The 21431-nt window shown below is 36.2% G+C and overlaps 2 protein-coding genes and 2 pseudogenes across 2 annotated transcripts; 2 read left to right on the top strand and 2 right to left on the bottom strand.

Moving 5' to 3' along the window:
- The first annotated feature begins 997 nt into the window (after positions 1 to 997).
- LOC145594664 (uncharacterized) lies at positions 998 to 6821 on the top strand. Its single transcript, XM_081650999.1, has 5 exons — positions 998 to 1103; positions 2591 to 3496; positions 4830 to 5030; positions 5685 to 5880; positions 6379 to 6821. Exons 2-5 carry the CDS (start codon positions 2645 to 2647, stop codon positions 6561 to 6563), a joined length of 1434 nt encoding a protein of 477 aa, XP_081507125.1. The 5' UTR covers positions 998 to 1103; positions 2591 to 2644; the 3' UTR covers positions 6564 to 6821.
- A 4041-nt stretch (positions 6822 to 10862) lies between these two features.
- LOC145595011 (protein PAM68, chloroplastic pseudogene) lies at positions 10863 to 11595 on the top strand (annotated as a pseudogene).
- A 293-nt stretch (positions 11596 to 11888) lies between these two features.
- Positions 11889 to 13355, bottom strand: LOC145593856 (rust resistance kinase Lr10 pseudogene; annotated as a pseudogene).
- A 1283-nt stretch (positions 13356 to 14638) lies between these two features.
- LOC145593855 (uncharacterized) lies at positions 14639 to 21327 on the bottom strand. Its single transcript, XM_081650221.1, has 7 exons — positions 21170 to 21327; positions 20627 to 20780; positions 19883 to 20084; positions 19607 to 19703; positions 17788 to 18530; positions 16759 to 17350; positions 14639 to 15260 (listed from the first exon to the last, which is right to left on the bottom strand). Exons 1-7 carry the CDS (start codon positions 21325 to 21327, stop codon positions 14639 to 14641), a joined length of 2568 nt encoding a protein of 855 aa, XP_081506347.1.
- Between the last annotated feature and the right edge of the window lie 104 nt (positions 21328 to 21431).

Raw genomic sequence — 21431 nt, 5'->3', positions numbered from 1 at the left:
CACTTACCCAAAGAGGGGAAACCAAAGTGAAAGATTAGACCTAAGAGGTCATGCATCATACCAATCACCACGGAGCTTGAATAACCTAAAGGTTCTTACCAAAAACCTTTTCGGTACCAATAGCCGCCAAACGAACCAAAACCACTTAGATGGACATAGAGTAGTGCAAGCTATCACTAAAGAAGGGAACCAAACTTGCAATGACACCCATGCAAGTTCATGAACGACGTAATGTAGAGACAAAACACCCGAAAGTCGAAAGCACCCATTTCTCACTCTCATAAAGATCATTGTTCTAGCATTACCTCTCATTCTTCTCCCCAATTTACTTTGCTCATCTCAAGCTAACCCTAATTTATCGATTTCCTAAAAATAAATAGGGAATTAATAGAGAAGAGACGAACGAGAAGATGAACATAAAAGAAAGAAATTGAAGAATGAGAAAGGCAAAAAAAACTTACTTGAATTGTTAAAAAGCAGCAACAACCAACAATGGAGGAGATGCGAGGAAGAAAGAGGAGTAGAAAATAAGAGAAAGAACGAAGAAAGAGGAACAGGGGAGAACAACTGAGAAATCGAAGAAGAAAAAGAAAGATGAAAGGGGGGTGGGGGGAGACCTCATTAAAAGTCACGTGCGTGACGAGTGATAGGGTCAACGTCCGAGTTTTTGGTCAAATACTCACTTTTCGACATTAAGTGTTAAGTTGCAACATGTTTTTATAAAGTGGTGGTCTCCTGCAACATTTTTTTTATAAAGTGGCTAATTGCAAAAAATGAGATTAAAAAAGTGATTTTATGCAAAATTTTCTTAATTTACAATGTGATGAAAAGTGACTTGAAAAAAAAAAAAAAGAAAAAACAAAAAACCCATGACGGTTGATATTTTCTAAATCTGACGGTGTACATTGTATGCGTGTTAGTTTCATTAATCTTCCAATCTTCCTCTTCTGTTTTCTCCAAAATACAATCTTCTCGTGAATACAGAAACTTGCCCTTTTATTTGGAGCTTATCAATATCAATTTCACGCAAACCCCCTCTTTTTCTATCTCCTCCATTGAAACGTTTTCCGAGCTTTCTCTCCTTCGTTGAAGCAGATTCTGAGGTAAGATTTTTATTTATTTTATATCATCTAAAATCAATTTCCTATCTAGGGTTTTTTGTTAATTTAATTGTTATTTATAGTCAATTAGGGTTCTTCTAAGGTTGATTATTGATCAATTGGTTATAATTACTGAATTTAATAAAGATTATAATTAGCGATTTTGTTGCTAGAATTTTGCTACTTGTACTCTACGTTAGTATCCTTAAGCAAGAAGAATTTATGTGATTGTTGGAGCATAATTTGATGATTGAGTCAAATTTGATTGCTAATGTGTTGCAGGATTTTGTTTATAATTCATTAATGTTAGGACATAATCACATAAATATGAAAACGCTCCTCTTTATTATTGATCATTAGTTATATATTTTTTTTCTGAGAATTTGGCATAAAGATCCTATAAAGGTGTGATTTTTTTGAATATCTGTATTGATTTTGAAAAGTGGTGCATTGTTCCATGTTATTGGAATTTGATTCTCTAGGGTAGAAATCTAGACTCTAGAGTAGCGAAAATTTATTAATAGCTAGCTGTGAACCAAACTATTGATGAAGTAATCAATATTCGGGTTCGTTTGTTTGAACATAGGAAACCAAAGGGTTCTTAAGTTTTAGAGCTGTTAGAGAGCGTGACCTTTTAACAAAACTGTGCTTATCTCATATACTGTAGTTTTAACCTGAGAGCAGTAATGGAGCAATCCTTTTCTTGTCTACCAGTTTTTTTTTTTTTTTTTTTTTTTTTTTTTTTTTTCTGTTAACATTATTTGAATGTGAATGAACATCATTTGTTGAATCTGTTAGTATCCTTTGCAAAGGGAAGATGGTAAATTAGCAAGAGAGATTTGGGCAAGAAAGTAAAATCATTAAATCAATGGGGTTTTCAAATACAAGTAGTTTATTATTTTGAATTGGGTTTTTGATTTCCTTTAATTAGAGAAATTATATGGTGGAGAATTTATTAAATTAGGAGAAATAATCAAATAAATAGTTGGGAAAGCTGGTGGAAAGTGAGATGGAGGAAAGAGAGAATTAGCCGGAGGAATGAGGAAAGGAGAGGGACGAATTGGGAAACCCTTGCATTGATCATGCTCTTTATAGAAGCACTTATCCACAATTTTTTATCCTCAGTGGGTCATTCTCTAGTCCATAATTCCATATAGTTTCGAGAAACTGGTATTTTTATTGGATTCTCTCTGCTTTATACCTATAACTAGATAATTCCTTGGCCATTCATTCTAGATTAGTTGATGTATTTAGGAGGAAAAATTTGATTTTGTGGACTTTACTCTAGTATAGTACATAGATGAGAAGTAGAATGCAACACTTTTCATAGCTTCATGCAGAGTTCCTTTTGTCATTGCATATTGCTGCGGCCCTTATTCCCTTATCTTTCTTTGTTCTGGTTTTGAGAATTCAATCTAAGCAAACCTGTTGTGATATGTACTTTATTTTTTTTGTTTTTAATGCTTTTGGCGGTTTCTCTCTTGTTATAGGCTTATAACACCAAGAATTTGCGTGTCTGATCAATCCTTATGTGGGCATAGTGTATGGCGATGTCTGGAAAAAATGTTTCATACGCTTCACTGAATAATGTGGGAAGGGAAGAGAAAAAAGTTCACTATGATGATGATGACTATGTTGATTCTGCGTGGCCTATGTCAGAAAATGATACCTGTCCTTCAGGATCACAGTTTGTGAAGGGTGCTTTATATCCATACATTGGTGACTCTGAAGATTATAATGATGGGGGCTACGATTCAAGTGAGGAGCCTCCAAATTTCTCACAATTTAATAGAAACCCAGATGTGAACTTGAAAAATGTTTTGGCTGGGATATTTGCTATTGTAACTGGAAGGAACAAGGGTGGTGACCTCCAACAGCTTCCCACTTCTAGTGTTTCTTTCCTGGGATCTGGAAAGAATGGTGATACAGTCTTGAATTCATCAGTTTATATTCCCAGTGCTCCACCACTTCTTGAGGCTAGCGGGTTTAACTATAGTGCTTATAAAGATGTTTTAGAAGCTGAACCTCCAGAATGGCTGCCAGATAGCTGTACTACGGTTTGCATGCAGTGTACTGCTCCATTTACTGCACTTACTCGTGGCCGACATCACTGTCGTTTTTGTGGGGGTATATTTTGTCGGGTATGCTCAACAGGGAGGTGCTTGCTTCCTGTTAAATTTAGGGAATGGAACCCACAGAGAGTTTGTGATGCCTGCTACGACAGGCTAGATCCTTTGCAAGGGGTACTAGTGAACACCATCAGCAATGCTGTACAGGTCGCAAAGCACGATGTGTCGGATTGGACGTGTGCTAGAGCTTGGTTGAATCTTCCTGTTGGTCTATCTATGGAGCATGAGATTTACAAAGCATCTGTCACACTTAGGAGTTATAGTCAGGTACAATTTTGGTCTTATAATATAAATGTTTTTCAGTGACTAGATTCCTACTGCATGTTTTTGTATGTTAAGGGAAGTATATGGTTTTTACCCTGATGAAAGTTACATTTTTTTCAGTGACTAGATCCCCACTGCATGCTTTCAATGTTTGGGGAGGTATATTGTGTTTATCTGATGAATGTTAGTTTTCTGTATGATAGATTTGTATAACTTGGTACTTGTATATATTATCCTGTAAAAAATTAGTGGCTGACACTGTAGATGTCATAACAAACTATAATGGCCTGGGGGATGTTGAGTATTATTTTATTTTATTTTGTTTTTCAACTTTCCCCTTGCAAGGCCTTGGTAATGGCTGGATGCTTACTGGCTTCTTGTTTCTGGAAAGTGGAAACTGTGAAAAGTGTGTACGAGGGATTAAGTCTGGTGTATTGTTTATAGGTATGCTGATGTGGAACTAGTGTGCTAGAACCAGGTTGATTTTTCCTCACAATTTGATGGTCAAACACAGAATATTTTGAGGCTGAAAATAATAACAGTAATAGAGAAGAAGATAAAGCTTATATCGAATGTCCAGAGTAACCAAACAATTACAAATTACCACAATTTGAGGACTGATTTTTTTTTTTTCCCACCTTCATCTTTCCTTATTTATAATACTGCTCACTGATTCCTTTTTTCATTTCTCTTGGAGCTTCTCTGTCCTCTAACAAACTTCTAACAACCTTACCACAGTACCACCCATGTATCCGTTTCATGCAATCACTGTATGGTGTCCTCTAGCGAACTCCTTAAAATTTTTAGTTTTGATCGGCTAGGACTCTAGGAATGAAGCTGTGGACATTCAGGCTATAAAACCTATGTAGATCCAGTTAGTGTCAGGCTGTCAGCGACTCAGCGTCACCATCTTGCTGAGATGTCATCATTATTATATATTTCAACAGTGGAGATTTGGGAAATTATAATGATGGATGGTCTCTACACTTGTTGTCTAGTTTCTACTTTATAGTGTCTTGTGACATGTATTTTTTTTTAAAAAGTTTAAATTTTGATATCTTTTGTGGTTAACGTCAGACTTTTCATATTTGTAGACATTCTGGTAATTTTGCTTTGAGGAGCATCATTATTGTCAATCCACAGATCTGTTAATTGCATTCTATATCCTAATAGTTTCATTGGGCAACTGCCCTGTCCTTATCCAATGTCCTAAATATTTCTATTCTTTTAATTTTAAGTTCAATCCTCTAGCCAGTTATATTTTATATCTTGTTTTATAGCATTAATCATATGCTGTTATAATCTAACTATGTTGTAATTATACTGAGCTGTGCAGGTTGCAAGATTGAATCCTGAAAGATCTATACCTTCAGCTATTCTTAAAGGAGCTAAAGGTCTGGCAATTTTAACTGTTGTCAAAATGGGTGCTGTAGTTGCTTATAAGATGGGCACTGGTCTAGTAGTTGCTCGAAGAATGGATGGAACATGGTCTGCTCCGTCTGCAATTGCTTCTGTTGGCCTGGGATGGGGTGTTCAGGTAGGGATAATAATGTCATATTTTGGATAAAGTTAAGGCTTATCCTCCTGATATAAGTTTGATCAGAATGATGTATGATTAGAAAATAGGACCACTTGGTGTTTGTTTTATTTTCATGTAACTATATCACTATCAGGGCTCTAAACATCTCAGTGAAGCTGTGGAATCTTATGAGTGTGTTTGAGGATCATATATCCTTGAACCCCATAACTGCTTGATTTGCAAGCCTGTGATTTCTGTTTAATGTCCTGTCTTAAAATTGTGATATTAATTATGCAACTGATTGTTTAAATCAAAAATCGTGATAAGCTACTTGGAGAAACCTTGACATGCCTGCACTTTTGCTAGGAAACTGACTTATTAGGTTTTTCCACTTTGCTTCCAATTATGAGGTTCTTATCTCAGCATTTTCTGCTTTGTAAGAAATCAATTGCACAAGTTGATGCCTATGTTTAGTTTTGACTTCTGAGTTGAATAATGTTTACTGTTTGATTTGCGGAAAACTGGTAATGCTGCTGAGGCTGGGCATAGTTTTCTTGTGAGAAAGATGTTATACTTTTGGCTGATGATATCATGAGTATAGTTTTATAGATTTTTACTGTCATTCCAGTTCTTTATTTACAATGATTATAATCCTATTATTTTGGTCAACAGATTGGAGGTGAGCTAACAGATTTCATAATTGTGCTTCATGATTATAAAGCTGTGAAGACATTTTGTAGTCGCATGCACTTTTCTCTCGGAGCTGGCTGTAGTGCTGCAGCCGGTCCAGTTGGAAGAGTGCTTGAAGCAGATCTTCGAGCTGGGGATAGAGGATCTGGCATGTGCTACTCTTATAGTTGTAGCAAAGGTATGATTTTTTCAATTCATGATGTAAGCCTTAAAGTGTTGGTTCAAACTGGAATCCTAGAGTACTTATTCATGATGCATCTAGGAAACATTATTAAAGACTTTGATACTAAGCAATCACCAATATTATTTAAGCTTCCACTAGATCCTTTTCTCTTCTGTTGACCAAATAATGAGTAAGGCATCGTTTTTTCCACCTTAATGTTCTACTGAACTGATTCTTACTAATAATCTGACAAACTGATTCTTAGAATGTAGTCAGGTGGCTAGGGCCTGAGCTGATTTTTTGGATTTTCATTAATGCATAATTCACACATTCGACCCTTTGATGTTCCATTTTCCTTAGGAAAACTTTTAGAAACTTTCATCTCTTGGCCTTTGGACGGAATTATATTTATTTAGCCCATTTTTTTTTCCCTAGACTAGAAGAGTAGGCAAAATTTAATTTTAATCATGAATATGGAATGTGATAGCTTTGGGTTATTATTGGATGTTACAGGGGCGTTTGTGGGAGTATCACTGGAAGGGAATATTGTCTCGACAAGGATAGACGCAAATCTACGCTTTTATGGTGACCCTTATCTTACAGCAGCTGATATCTTGATTGGGACGGTGGATAAACCGAAGGCTGCAGAGCCTTTGTATGCTGCTCTTGAAGACCTTTACACGAAAATCCAACTGTAGGACTTGTTGGAAGTAAATTACCCTAGTCCCACACTCCCACATGCATTTTCCATGTACATAGTTTATTCATAGTTTTTATAGATTGTCACATCTTAATTTTATGTGATAAGACTCGGACAGTATATAAGCGATCATTTTATTTGTTTGAATATGTAAATGACCTTGGATGTTTATTTCCTTGGTGATGCTATGTAAATATCCGTCTAAAATACGCTGAAAGGACTTGTACAGTTATGAGGAAATTTTATCTTTCCAAAACCTAAATGGTCTTGTTTTATGTTCAAATAATTATCGAGTAACTGCTTAAAAGTAATGGGCATATGTTCTGTAAAAATAAGTTACCGGAGTAAAATTTAATTGGTAAAAATAATTTTAGTTCATCATAAATTATTTCAGTTTAATAAAATGTACGAGCAGTTGTTTCAAGTTTTTCAAATACATATCATTTTTTTAAACTAGTAATTTTTTTTTACACATAGGTGAAGAATTAAAGATACGTAGTATATCGATGGTCAAATTGACTCAAATATGCATAATGAAGATTACACCTCTTTTGAAAGTAAGTTGAACTTTTAGAATAGAAAAAATACGACTACATAATCCACACTTTTTAAGGAAATTTTGAGGTTTCGGGGCCTAGTGCAAAAAGTGTTGAGACCATAGGGAATATATCTCGGGGTTATATAATGACGTTTGTAAACATATATAATCATTATATGTTATTATAAACGTACATAGTAGGCTTGAGTTTACGAAATACTGCAATTTGTGAACGGGTAAAATAACAGTTTCAGGGCATATTTGGATGGTTCCACCGACCCAATTGGACACCCGGAGGATATTAGAGACCATGTTAAAAATCTCGGCAAATTTTATTTCTGGCGAAAAAAAGTCAAAAAATTACAAAATTGAAGGCTAATCCACGCTTTTTGAGGAAATTTTGAAATTTTGGCGCCCGATGGCGAAAAGTTTTGAGACCCTAGGGGATATATCTCGGGGTTATATAATGCCGTTTGAAACCATATATGATCATTATATGTTGTCATAAACGTACTTGGGGTCATATAATGCCGTTTGAAACCATATATGATCATTATATGTTGTCATAAACGTACGTTACGACTTGAGTTTACGAAGTCACTACAAATTGTGAACGGGTAAAATGACTGTTTAAGGGCATATTAAATGGTTTAACCGACTCAATTGGACTCCCGGGGGATATTAGGGACAATGTTAAACATCTCGGCAAATTTTATTTCTGGGCGAAAAAAAAGTCAAAAAATTACAAAATTGAAGGCTAATCCACGCTTTTTAAGGAAATTTTGAAATTTCGGCGCCCGATGGCGAAAAGTTTTGATACCCTAGGGGATATATCTTGGGGTCATATAATGCCGTTTGAAACCATATATGATCATTATATGTGGTCATAAACGTCGGTGGTAGGCTTGAGTTTACGAAATCACTGCAATTTGTGAACGGGTAAATTGACCATTTAAGGGCATATTGGATGGTTTAACCGACTCAATTGGACTCCCGGAGAGTATTAAAAACAGTGGTAAACATCTCGGTAATTTTTATTTTCGGGCGAAAAAATGTCAAAAAATTACAAAATTGAAGGCTATAATCCATGCTTTTTAGGAAATTTTGAGGTTTCGGGGCCCGTGGCGAAAAGGCTTAAGACCCTAAGGGATACATCTCGGGGTCATATAATGCCGTTTGAAACCATATATGATCATTATATATTGTCATAAATGTCTGTGGTAGGCTTGAATTTACGAAATCACTACAAGTTGTGAACGAGTAAAATGACCGTTAAAGGGCATAATGGATGGTTCAACCGAACCAATTAAACTCCCGGAGGGTATTAGGAACCGTGGTAAACATCTCGGCAATTTTTATTTTCGGGCGAAAAAAGGTCAAATAAATTACAAAATTGAAGGCTATAATCCACGCTTTTGAAGGAAATTTTGAGGTTTCAAGGCCCGGTGGCGAAAAGGCTCGAGACCCTAAGAGATACATCTCGGAGTCATATAATACCGTTTGAAACCATATATGATCATTATATGTTCTCATAAATGTCCGTGGTAGGCTTGAGTTTACGAAATCACTGCAATTTGTGAACGGGTAAAATGACCGTTTAAGGGTGTATTGGATGGTTCCACCGACACAATTGGACTCCCGAATGGTATTAGGGACCATGGTAAACATCTCAGCAATTTATTTCCGGGCGAAAAAAGGTCAAAAAATTACAAAATTGAAGGCTATAATCCACGCTTTTTGAGGTTTCGGGGCCCGGTGGCGTTAAGGCTTGTGACCCTAAGGGATACATCTCGGGGTCATATAATGCCGTTTGAAACCTGATCATTATATGTTGTCATAAATGTCCGTGGTAAGCTTGAGTTTACGAAATTACCACAAGTTGTGAACGGGTAAAATGACCATTTAAGAGAATATTGGATTGTTCTACTGACCCAATTGGACCCCCGGAAGGTATTAGGAACCGTGGTTAACATCTCGGCAATTTTTATTTTCGGGCAAAAAATGGTTTAAAAATTACAAAATTGAAGGCCATAATCCACGCTATATAAGGAAATTTTGAGGTTTCGGTGGCGAAAAGGCTTGAGACCCTAAAAGATACATCTCGGAGTCATATAATGTCGTTTGTAACCATATATGATCATTATATGTTCTTATAAATGTTCGTGGTAGGCTTGAGTTTACGAAATCACTGCAATTTGTGAACGGGTAAAATGACTGTTTAAGGGCATATTGGACGGTTCCATCGACCCAATTGGACCCCCGAATGGTATACGGGACCATGGTAAACGTCTCGACAATTTTTATTTTCGGGCGAAAAAAGGTCAAAAAATTACAAAATTGAAGGATATAATCCATGCTTTTTGAGAAAATTTTGAGGTTTAGGGCCCGGTGTCGAAAAGCCTTGAGAACCTAAGGGGTACATTTCGGGGTCATATAATGCCGTTTGAAACCATATGTGATCATTATATGGTGTCATAAACGTCCGTGGTAGGCTTGAGTTTACGAAATCACTGCAATTTGTAAACGGGTAAAATGACCGTTTAAGGGCGTATTGGATGGTTCCACCGACCCAATTGGACTCCCGAATGGTATTAGGGACCATGGCAAACATCTTGGCAATTTTTATTTTCGGGCGAAAAAAGGTCAAAAAATTACAAAATTGATGGCTATAATCCACACTTTTTGAGGAAATTTTGAGGTTTTGGGGCCCGGTGGCGAAAAGACTTAAGATCTTAAGGGACACATCTCGGGGTCATATAATGCCATTTGAAACCACATATGATCATTATATGTTGTCATAAATGTCCGTGGTAGGTTGAGTTTACAAATTCGGTGCAAGTTGTAAACTGGTAAAATGACCGTTTAAGTGCCTATTGGATGGTTCCACCGACCCAATTCGACTTTCGGGGGGCATTAGAAACCATGGTAAACATCTCGGCAATTTCTATTTCCGGGCGAAAAAAGGTGAAAAAATTACAAAATTGAAGGCTATAATCCACGATTTTAAGGAAATTTTTAGGTTTTGGGCCCGGTGTCGAAAAGTGGGAAAATTGAAGGCTATAATCCACCCTATTGTTCGAGTACAGGCTGAGTTCAGATCATTGTGTCAAGGTCGGGTCCTCGGGTTGGGTCAGTTTTTGACTAATGTAGGGTCTCAACACTTTTCGCCACCGGGCCCCGAAATCTCAAAATTTCCCTCAAAAACTGTGGATTATAGATGAGCCTTCATTTTTGTATTTTTTTGATCTTTTTTCACCCGGAAATAAAAATTGCTGAGATTTTTACCATGGTCCCTGATACTCTCTGAGAGTAATTAAGTGAGGGGAACATCCAATTTGCCTTTAAATGGTCATTTTACCCGTTTTCGTACATGTATCTTGTATTGACTATAAGCTCTCACGAGGGCTTTACGTTGCTGGATAATGGTCTTATATGGGTCCACACAATATTATATGATCTTGAGATTCATCCCGTAGTGTTTCATGAAATTCCAACACCAGCTCCCGACACCTCCTAAATCGCTTCGATTTCGTGTATTATTAATGCGAGTACGATTTTATAACTTTACCTATGGATTCGTGTCCGAGGTCTGAGTAACAGAATTATTAATCAATCAAGAAACTCAATTGTAGATATCGTAGGACTGTAATAAACGAAAATGAGTGTCTTTGGGACTCCTTAAAAAAAAAAAAAATTCAATGGACAGATTTAGGGGTAATGGTGTAATTTCATTTAAGCCCGGATAAGATTATCCTTTTTCCATCACCACCCAACTATATGAGAAATTCACAGTAATTCAGTGTTCAGAGAAGCTTCAAAAAAATGGAGTCTTGCTCCTTCCAAAGAGCTCCCACATTAATCTGCCCAAATAAATCAACACCCACCATTAAACCCACTTCAAAATTCTTAATTCCCACCTCAAAAATCCACAAAAACATACTTTCACTCTCCTCAAAACCAACCTACCTTAAAGCCACTCTCAGAAACCCTAAAGGATTTGGTGCCCCAAATAAAAAGATCAAAAAAAGCAAGAAAATCAACAATGAGGATGATGAAGAAGAAGATGAAGATGATGATGAAATTGAAGAAGCAGAACAAGGGATTATCCCAGAAATTGTTACAAACAGGATGATTAAAAGGATGGGATTTTCAGTTGGGGTACCTCTGTTTATAGGATTAGCATTTTTCCCATTTTTTTATTATTTAAAAGTTGGGTTAAAAATTGATGTACCAACTTGGGTGCCCTTTATAGTGTCCTTTATCTTCTTTGGGACTGCCCTTTTAGGGGTTAGTTATGGGATTGTGTCTTCTAGTTGGGATCCTTTAAGGGAAGGTTCTTTCTGGGGTTGGAATGAAGCTCAAAAGAATTGGCCTGTTTTCTGGCAATCTCTTAGAGGTACTGATTCTACTAAGAAATAAATTAATTATATACTGTTGATACTATGTTTTACCAATTTATGAGTGCTTTAATCACAATTTTGGTTGATTGTAATTGTTGTGATGTTTATGCATTTGATAACTGGTTGGATTTAGGCTTGCATTGATTGGACTACATGGCCTTTATGAGTGCTAGACTTGTCAAAATTGACCCGACTTGAAAACTCGACTTGAATTTGTTTGAAATTCGGAGTCTTGAACAAGAACCTAATTCAAAACCTTGAACTAAGCTAACACATAGAAGAGTCTAGCTTATTGAGTTTAGGCTTTAACCATAGTGACTACGAATTGATCAAATTATTGCCCTATGTGCCCCCATATTATATTGCTTGCCATAAATTAGGCAAATGCCAAATGCAATGTAGATATTTGTAATGCTTCAAGTGTTGAAGTACAAGAGCTAGTAACATGATCTGATGTCTATTTCTTGCTTCTTCAAAGAGCTAAATCTTGAGACTAATTGTATCTTTCCTAAGCAACGATAGCAAACCAATTACAAAATTTTAAGATGCATTATATCTTTGAAAGTGTATTGGTTGATATTGTGGTAAATTGTCACTCCGTAATAGTTAACCATCCGTTGTAGTTTAGCCATAGTGACACCAAATAATCAAATGTTGCTCATAGTGCCCCCCATCTCCAAAGTTCCTTAGAACCAATCTCCTATTCAGATGACACATTTGTCGGTTGAAGTTCTAATGTTGCAGTGTTAGTAGGTGAATCATGTTGATTATATGACTTAGGAGGAGAGGACAGAGATGGGATTGGAGGAATCTGCAGTAACTCGATGTCTCCTTCGAGCATTCCCACTGCCCTGCTGATTGATGGCCGACTTGAAGGATTCGTTTGGATGCACCACAAGCTAACTATTACCAACTTTTTTTGTATTTCTTTCTCTTCATCATTTGAGATTCCCAAAAGCTCATGGTCCTCTTTAAGCTCAAACTGCTTGTATACATAGTGAGGAAAATATAGCTCACTGCCAGTCTGCTCACTTCCAGCAATACTGTTTTTTCTACAACCAACTAAATCTAAAACCAGCATCCCAAAACTGTAGACATCTGATTTGTGGGAAGCACCGCCAAAGCCTCTACAAAACACTTCAGGAGCAATGTATCCTGGTGTGCCTCTTGTGCCAGACATTGTCATCAAACTCTTTGTTTGTACATACGACTTAGCTAAGCCAAAATCTGAGATTTTCGGACAGAATTTTGCATCCAACAGTATGTTGTGAGGCTTAATGTCGAAGTGCAAAATACGTGTCCTACATCCTTGGTGCAGGTACTCTAAGCCTCGTCCAATGCCAATTGCAATCTGGAGTAACGTTTCCCATGCTATCAAATTCTGATTCTGACCACTGTATATATGCTTGTCAAGTGATCCATTAGGCAAGAACTCATAAACTAGAGCTCTTTTGCGGCCTTGATAGCAATAACCTAAAAGAGTGACGATGTTAACATGATTAGTCTCACTAATGCTGGCAACTTCATTAATGAAATCTGTTCCCTTGCAATTAGGATTTTTCAGTAACTTAACAGCAACAGGGGAACCATCTTGTAGTCTGCCTTTGTATACACCACCATAGCCGCCTTCACCAAGTTTTTCTTGAAAGTTACTAGTCATTTTCTTTATTTCCCCATAGGTATATCTTTTCGGAGCATGTTCTCCATAGCGCTTAAGCATAACTTCCACATCTTGGCTGTCTTTTCTTTCTTCTTTTGTTAAGATAAGTTTCTGAGATGCCTTTGTTCTTGTGAAAGAAAGTAGTGCAACTACAACCATGGCCAACCCTAAAACTGAAGAAGCTACATACATGATGTAGAGAATTATTAGACATTAAAGGTTGATATTATTAGTTACTTAAGATAAACAAAGTTTGACATAGTACCTATAATTATCAGTGCAAGCAACTTTTTCTTTAGATGGGACGACCCTGCAAGGATTTTCTTGAAGATTCAGCATAATAAGTGAGGTAAATCAGAGTTGTCGCGCTTAAAGAGAGGAGTTATTTCAAATCCTTGACAATCTAGTTGTAATGTCAAAATTCCATAGGAGCTCGAAGTAGATTTTTTACTGAAATGATAGTGTATATCTAGCCTAAATTTAACATTTCAACTTTCTTAATGTTAGGCAATGAAACCTGCTTCTACTGGCTACATTTGCTTAGAAGAACAACAGTTTCAAATAAAAGGAAAGATGCTAGTCTACACTTATCTAGTTCCGCTATCCCTCCTCTTCTAGCTATTACTGATCTCATAAACAATGAAAATATAGCCTATGAATGAGGTAATTATGTGATAGTAAAAAATTCAACCTAAATTAAGTAGGAAGATTAGTGTAGCAATCACCAATTGAAGGATAAGGAGCCACAAGAAAGCATATCCTAATTAGCCACCAGTTTTGACATTTTACTTGGTCAGATTAAAGAATACTCCTGCAGTTCCTTACTCCCTCGGACGACAACAGTCTTTTTCATGATTAGTTGTTAAATGTTAACTTACTGTTAGCACTTAGCAAGAACCAAATCTGTAGTCATTACTCGTATAATATAAACAATCAAAAGGGACACAAAATTTTCAATTCCATACAGAAAGTCTGCTTAATATTGTGATAAACACGTACTGAAAAGTCAGTCTGCTAGACTCATTAAAGTCAGTCTGCTAGACTCATTAATTTCCCCATTTCCCCATATTGTGGTGAGTAGATCCATCATTCATGCCAAGTATTCTATATAGGCCAATAGACTAGGTGAATGATCTGATTTCATAACAATTTATCAATTCAAGACTGCAGTTAAATGGTCAACAAAAGAAGTTTGATTGCATTAAACTAAAGTTATACAGTAGGTTAAGTAGTTAACAAAATTGCTTGAGAAAGTACAGGGCTTTTACCAGGGCATTTGGAAGCGTAAGGCTGATCAGAGCAATAGCAAGTAAATCTAATCATAGTAGTATTATCACACATTCCCCACACGATTTGTGAAAATTATGAAGTACTCTATTATCGCATCTTAATAGTAATCTACAGAAACTTGGTTCAGTTGAACTCTCAAACATACCTGATGGGGTAGGAGTCGTAGGACATTCTGATGCATAAGGTTAGTCAGGGCAAAAGCAAGTGAATTTATTTCCGAGGAGATCACTCCCACACTGACCACCTGATTCTACACATGTCTTGCATTGATCATCGTTCACTTTCCACTGTAATTCAAAACCATCATGCAAAACCTTAAGGACAGAGGCTTTGTCAATCTTTAATTCTGGAGGTAGTGTTTTGAGAATTGGTATGCTTACCACACTCCTACACCCTATATTAGAAGTATACACCCCAGCTTTGAAATACACATCAGTAAAGGAACCATTTTTGTTACAAACAGTTTGTCCTAGAAAGCCCATACTTGTCATAGATGCAACAGGGCAGTCATAGCAGAGAGTCAAATAGCCCGGGTTAAAGGGATACTCGAAGAGGCTGGTATTGATGCTGGTGTTCACCAGGGATGAAGGGCAAAGATCATCCCAAACATCATCTCTTGCCACTGTAAGCTTATGTGCTTCAGCATCAGCTTTTAAGAGTCTATATTTCTGAGATGTGATGGTAATGATTGGAGCATCATTGCCAAGGCATTGAAGCTCATATCCAGGTACGCCGCAATATGGTGCCCTATCTTCTCCCCAGAAGGGATACTTTAGATTTTCTATGGCACCACAGTTAAAAGGTTGACTGCAGTTTAAGAAACGCTCATCATAGGAGCTTATGAATTTTAAGGAACTGATTACTAGTATGAAGAAATTGAGAGTAATTAATGAAAGAGATCTGGAAAGCTGGTGCTTCATTCTGTATGAAGCTCATTAAAGAAACTAGACGATGAGAATAATTCGTTTTATGAAATGAAAAGAATAGATTATTGACTCAATATAAGTCATTATTTTTTCCCTGAAGAAAGATCAGTAAATCTGACACTTATCACACAAACCATTCACCCGATTTGCATTCTTCTGTATTTGTTAGCCTCGACAGACATATGTAGTAGGATCAAGAATAAGTTGATGATCATGAGGAAGAAAGATGATTGAAAAGAGAGCTTTATATTTCTGAGTTTTAGAGAAAATTTATGAAGAAAAAAAGATCAAAAGATAACAAAGTGAAGGGAATGACAGACAAATAAAGCTTGTTTGAAAAAACAACAAAAGATTTTGATGTCTGTATTTCAAGTCATCTCCATCTCTCAAGATATACAAAAACAAAGACGGAGATCAACTAAATATAATCCTAATACAAATTTGCTTATATCAAAATATTAATTGGTGAAGAGAAAAGAATATGGAATTTCCCTCTTGAGAACAGCGGTCAAGAATTAAATCACCCCACACTCCCGGTGCAACTCCTCGACTCAGTAAAAACTACTGAAAAGTCTATCTGCTAGACTCGTTAACATCCCCATTTGAAAAATCTACAAGATATGTTTCCCAGAGTGGAATTGACTAAAGACTTAAGAAACCCAACAATTACGTAGTAGAATCATGTTGTCTAAGTATCAAATGGTTTACATCTTTTGTCTAGTAGAATCATGATGATGAAGAGCATGAGGAAGTAGGAAGAGAAGTTCATGTTAGAAGTGAAAATTAAAGAAGATTGATTATCAAATCAGTGTTGAGGACCAAGGGTAGTGAAGAGACTAAAAGGCTATTGAACGTAGAATTTTAAGGCCAATTTATGGAACTTTCCTGTCAATTTTAAAGTGGAGGAAAATATAGACTTTTCTTCGTATGGATTATATTATGGGAAAATAGTTAGGGGTGTTTGTGGTCCGGTTTGGAATTTTGCCAGAGCAAACTGCACCACATAAAAACCCAAAAACAATGAGCCTGGTCTATGCGCCATAGATGTTTTCTTTGACACGGAGTATAATCTTTGCCCTTTTTTCCCCTACTTGTAACGTTAAGATCACAATTAACAAAAGCTAGTTAAGATAGATAATGTGAGTAGAAATGTAGAATTGCTAGTTTGGCACCCAAGTGTCTAACAACCTAATCAACCCAGTCAAGCTACTGTTAATTTCAGATAATCATGATCTATCATTATCTCTGATCATGAAAATGGTAATCAAGACATAGTAAAGCTTTTGGTATATATAAACTAGGTGACATAAACTATGTAAGCAGAAGATCATCATATAATAGGCTAATCAAAATTTACTCTTAATTTAATCAGAAGATACTTGGAGTATAACCAATTGAACATGAAAGGATTCATACCGTAGCAAGTGAAATGTCTCTGGCTAAAATTATACCCACACTCCCGACCTTTTTCACGGCATTCATCACATTTTTCGTTGTCTGCTATCCACTCTAATTTGAAGCCTTTTTCAAAGGCACTCTTAACGCTTTCTGGATCTTTCAGAATGTCTCGAGATTGATTGAATAATGGGACAATGATATTGCTATGGCATGGAATTTGTGGGCTATAGTCATCACCGATCTTAAAGTTAACTCCAGGAAGACTATAATTTATGTTCGGACAATCATACAGACTTGCTGAACCTGGGGATGGCATAACAGGAATTGAAGTAGGACAATCATAGTAGAAGGTAAAGTTTACAACTTCATTCGTGTACTCGTAAAGAATGGTGTTTAAGGTGGTATTGAACAAACTTTCCGTATCCGGGCAGGAAGTATTCCAGAATTCTTTTGGAGTAACAGAGATTGTATGTGAACTTGGATCCATCCGTAGAAGACGGTGTTTCCAAATGACTTCCGAACCGTTGAATGAATTATTAGAAATTAGAATGATAAGTGTTCCCAAATTACTACCTTTACAAATCTCAAGTCTACCCACTTAAATAACTACAGGACTCAAGCCTAGCCCAACACACAGATCGGTAGGAAACGGGTGGGTTTGGTACTCTCTGGCTATGTTACTCACTTACTCAAACTCAAATACCCATGTCTGAGTTACATAGCTTCCGTACAGATTAACTATTGGCATGGTCCTCCCTATCCTAAAGTCTGTGGTCACCTACAATAGAAACTCAACGAAAACAGTTAATAAGAATCAGAAAGATGCAATTTCACACGCATAGATAAGCTTAAAGACAGCTAGTTTGATTACATCAGAGGACCAAATCAGCAAGATATAGTAAAGCTTTTGCGCATGGAGTCAAGTAAATTAAGCAGACCATCTAATCAAGATTTAATCTAAGTTATTCAGAAGATTCAGTATAACTAAATGAAAATGAAAGGATTCATACCGTAATCGTAATAGCAAGTAGAATTTCTCTGGCTAAAATCATACCCACACTCCCCACCTCTTTCACGGCATTTATCACATTTTGCGTTGTCAGCTATCCATTCTAATTCGAAGCCTTTTTCAAAGGCATTCCTTACGCTGTCTGAATCTTTCAAAATGTCTACAGATTGATTGAATAATGGGACAATGATATTGCTTAGGCATGGAGTTTGTGGGATATAATCATCATCAATGTTAAAGAAAACTCCAGGAAGATTACTATTTATGTTCGGACAATTATACGAAATTGCTGAACTTTTGGAATCAGGGCTTGAAAGTCGTGGACAATTATAGTAGAAGGTAAAATTTGCAACTTCATCTGCGTACTTGTAAAGGTTGTAGTTTAAGGAGGTATTGAACAAAATATCCGGGCAGCGAGTATTCCAGAAGTCTTTTGGAGCAACGCCAATAGTATGTGAGCTTGGATCCATCCTTAGAAGATGGTATTTCTCCGATGACTGTGTCACTGAAATCTCTGGGATATCACCATATTCACTGCTGCAGTTGAGCTTAAAGCCAGGATAGCCACAGTAATCTGGGCGGGTATCTTCACCATAGAAAGGGTAGCTTATGTTTAAACCTCCACACTGAACCACCCTTTTGCATTCATCGTATTTGCTAGCCTCGACAGACACGTGGAGTAGGATCAAGAGGGAGATGATGATCATGAGGAAGAAAGATGATTGAAAACAGAGCTTCATCTTTCTGAAATTTAGAGAAGGTTTAATGAAGAAAAGGAGATCAAAAGATAACAAACTGAAGGGAATGATGGACAAATGAATGCTGGTTTGATGAACTAAAATACAAAACAAAAAAACAAAAGATTTTGATGTCTGTACTTCAAGTCATCTCCATAAATATCAAGATACACAAAAAATAGAGACGGAGATCAACTAAATAAAAGTCTAATAGTACAAATTTGGTTATATCAACTTATCAATTGATGAAGAGAAAAGACTATGGAATTTCCCTCTTGAGAACGGTCAAGATTCAAATCACCGCACACTCCCGGTGCAACTCCTTGTCAAGTGAACCATTAGGCTGGAGCTCATGGTTCAATGACTAATTACTTCACCAGGCAATTAAAAGTAAATTAATGCGCATTAAGGTTATAATCAATAAAGAATTTGCAATAAAAAGTAAATTAATGTTGCTCACTTCATAAAAGAGTAAACCAATTTGATCATTTTTGCACAAGGACCATTAAAATCAGAGTAATAGTGTAATACAGGACTATTTATTTGAAAAGTCCAAAATAAAAAGTAAGACTAACGTTTTTTAAAAAAAGTAAGACTAATATTATGAAAATTAAGGGACAGAGGGAGTAACAACAATTAAAAAAGACGCAAATTTGCTGACTTGGAAAATCAATTTGACCCAATAATATTAATCTTTCCAAGCAATTGAGGCACAATGGCAATGGTGCAAAGATCGTGGAAACTTAGGTATGTAGTAGAAATAATGTGACATGAAGACACTACTATGTATTTTTTGATGGAATGATTTAGCTTAGAACAGTTTATTTTTAAACGTTAATTGATGGGGAAGCTAGTAGCAAAAATTGATTATCTGATCTGTAAAGTCTGCAAACTTCTCATATATAGAATCTAGTTTATACAAATATTTATACTACATATATTAACTTCAATTCCATGAAAAAGTTGTGCCTAGCGTCTCCAACACAAATATTTATACTACTATTCCATATGAACTTCAAATTCCACACTAGTTGCTACTGATATTAGATGCCAGCAACCCAAATTCTAGTACATCATGCTCACATTAAGGACTTTTTTAAGCCACTTCTGAAAGATGCCGGATGAGAAATCGACACTTCAGGGCATATCGAGCAGTCGCCTTCGCATGCAGCTTCAGCATCTATAGGACATCAAGTAAATTAGACCATCAGAAATTAAGGAGCCATGATTGTGTGTGAGAGAGAGATGTGTTCATTTTAATTATAACTTAATGAGATAGTGTTAGTTTTTCTGTTAAAAAACAGGGGACCAACTAAGCATACATACAAACATAGGTAAAATGATGATGAGAGGCCTTACCGTCTAGCATACTGCAAAATGTGAGGGACGATATAGCAGCAGGTGTATCCATGAATTCCACAAAGAAAAGTTTGGTGGAAAAATCACCAGGCTTGAAAGGCGCTGATTTAGGTTTGGCAGTGAAGTTGCAATGACAAGCGTAATTGTTATCCATTCCAGAAGCGATCAGATCAACACAATCCTCATACTCATAATCTGTGTTCTGCAGGGCATTTTAAAAAATTAATAAAAAGAAGAAAAAAAATTAAATTCCACGACATAACATAGTGCACCCCTAGTTGGCTACTTATAGAGTACTCTTCCAATCTTTATTCCCTATTAAGTGCGCTATAAGGTTATAAACAAGTTTTTAAAGAGAAACGGTCTTTCAATATTTACAATTGATAATCACAACGGACATATAATAGTGCATCCAACTTATATAGTAGCCTTTCAGTCACATTATCTCCTTATGATATTATGCACACATTTTCACATAGGAACAGTCCTTAGGTAACTGCGAGTTATAATCACGATGAATGAATTGACAATTATAGCGCATCCAACTTATATAGTAGTCCTTGCTCCTTTCAGTTGTGTCATATAAGTTTTTACATAGGAATGGTCAATTGGTATTCACAAGTGATAATCACAACGGACAAATAAAACTGCACCAATATTAATCACAACGAACATATAATGGTGCACCCTAACTTATAGACATAATCAGTTCATTCAGGATATTTAAGTTAAATATACACATACATATTTTTTGTTGAAGTAAGCCAAAGCCACGGGATAAAAATCAGCCATCTTATCACGACGATGCTGATCAGTGTTGTGCCTAAAACAGTCGGTGCCTGGGATTCGAGTAGCCCTCTCGGGAATGGTAATTGGATAATATGCCGTGGACTTCAACCTTGCAATAGTACTATGTTTAATTAGCCAGATTTAATTTGATCATTAAATACTCGTAATTTCATGAAAACAATTATATCAAACCCTAACTACATACTCAAACTGAATTCCAAACACACAGTTGAAATCACAAATTTCACAATTACAATACTAAATACTCATAATTAAGTTCAATCATCCCCAATCCACGAATCTGAAATCTGATAGATTATGACAGGGAAAACTAATTATCCCAAACCATAAACACACTGCTGAGACTACAATTACAATTATAAAGATAACATACTCGTAATTTCAACCCCAATTCATGAGTTTGAAAAATCAATTATCCCAAAACCTAGCTTTGATATGAAATTAATTCTGTTGAGATTACAACTATAATTCACTTACTTTTCACACATTGCAAAAAAAGTCTCAAACCCTGCATCAACATCAAAGGGTTCACACCCATCAAGATCTCGAGGAGGAGAAGAGATTGTGAATGAGGCCATTGATTCTTCTATCGCAGTAGTTAAGTTAGGGTTTCCGCCATTTTTTCGTTTTTCCATTTGTGAATTCTGCTAATTTTGAGGGATAAAGAAAGAGAACATTCAAGTTAATCTCTGAGAAAGAAAGATCTCTGCTATTTTCCTATCTCTGAGATTACAACAAA

Source organism: Chenopodium album, chromosome 19 (genome assembly GCF_948465745.1).
Source record: "Chenopodium album chromosome 19, dcCheAlbu1.1, whole genome shotgun sequence".
In the NCBI taxonomy this organism is placed as follows: Eukaryota; Viridiplantae; Streptophyta; class Magnoliopsida; order Caryophyllales; family Amaranthaceae; genus Chenopodium; species Chenopodium album.
Note: the sequence above shows the minus strand (reverse complement) of the source record. Positions and strands in the feature narration are given on the sequence as shown.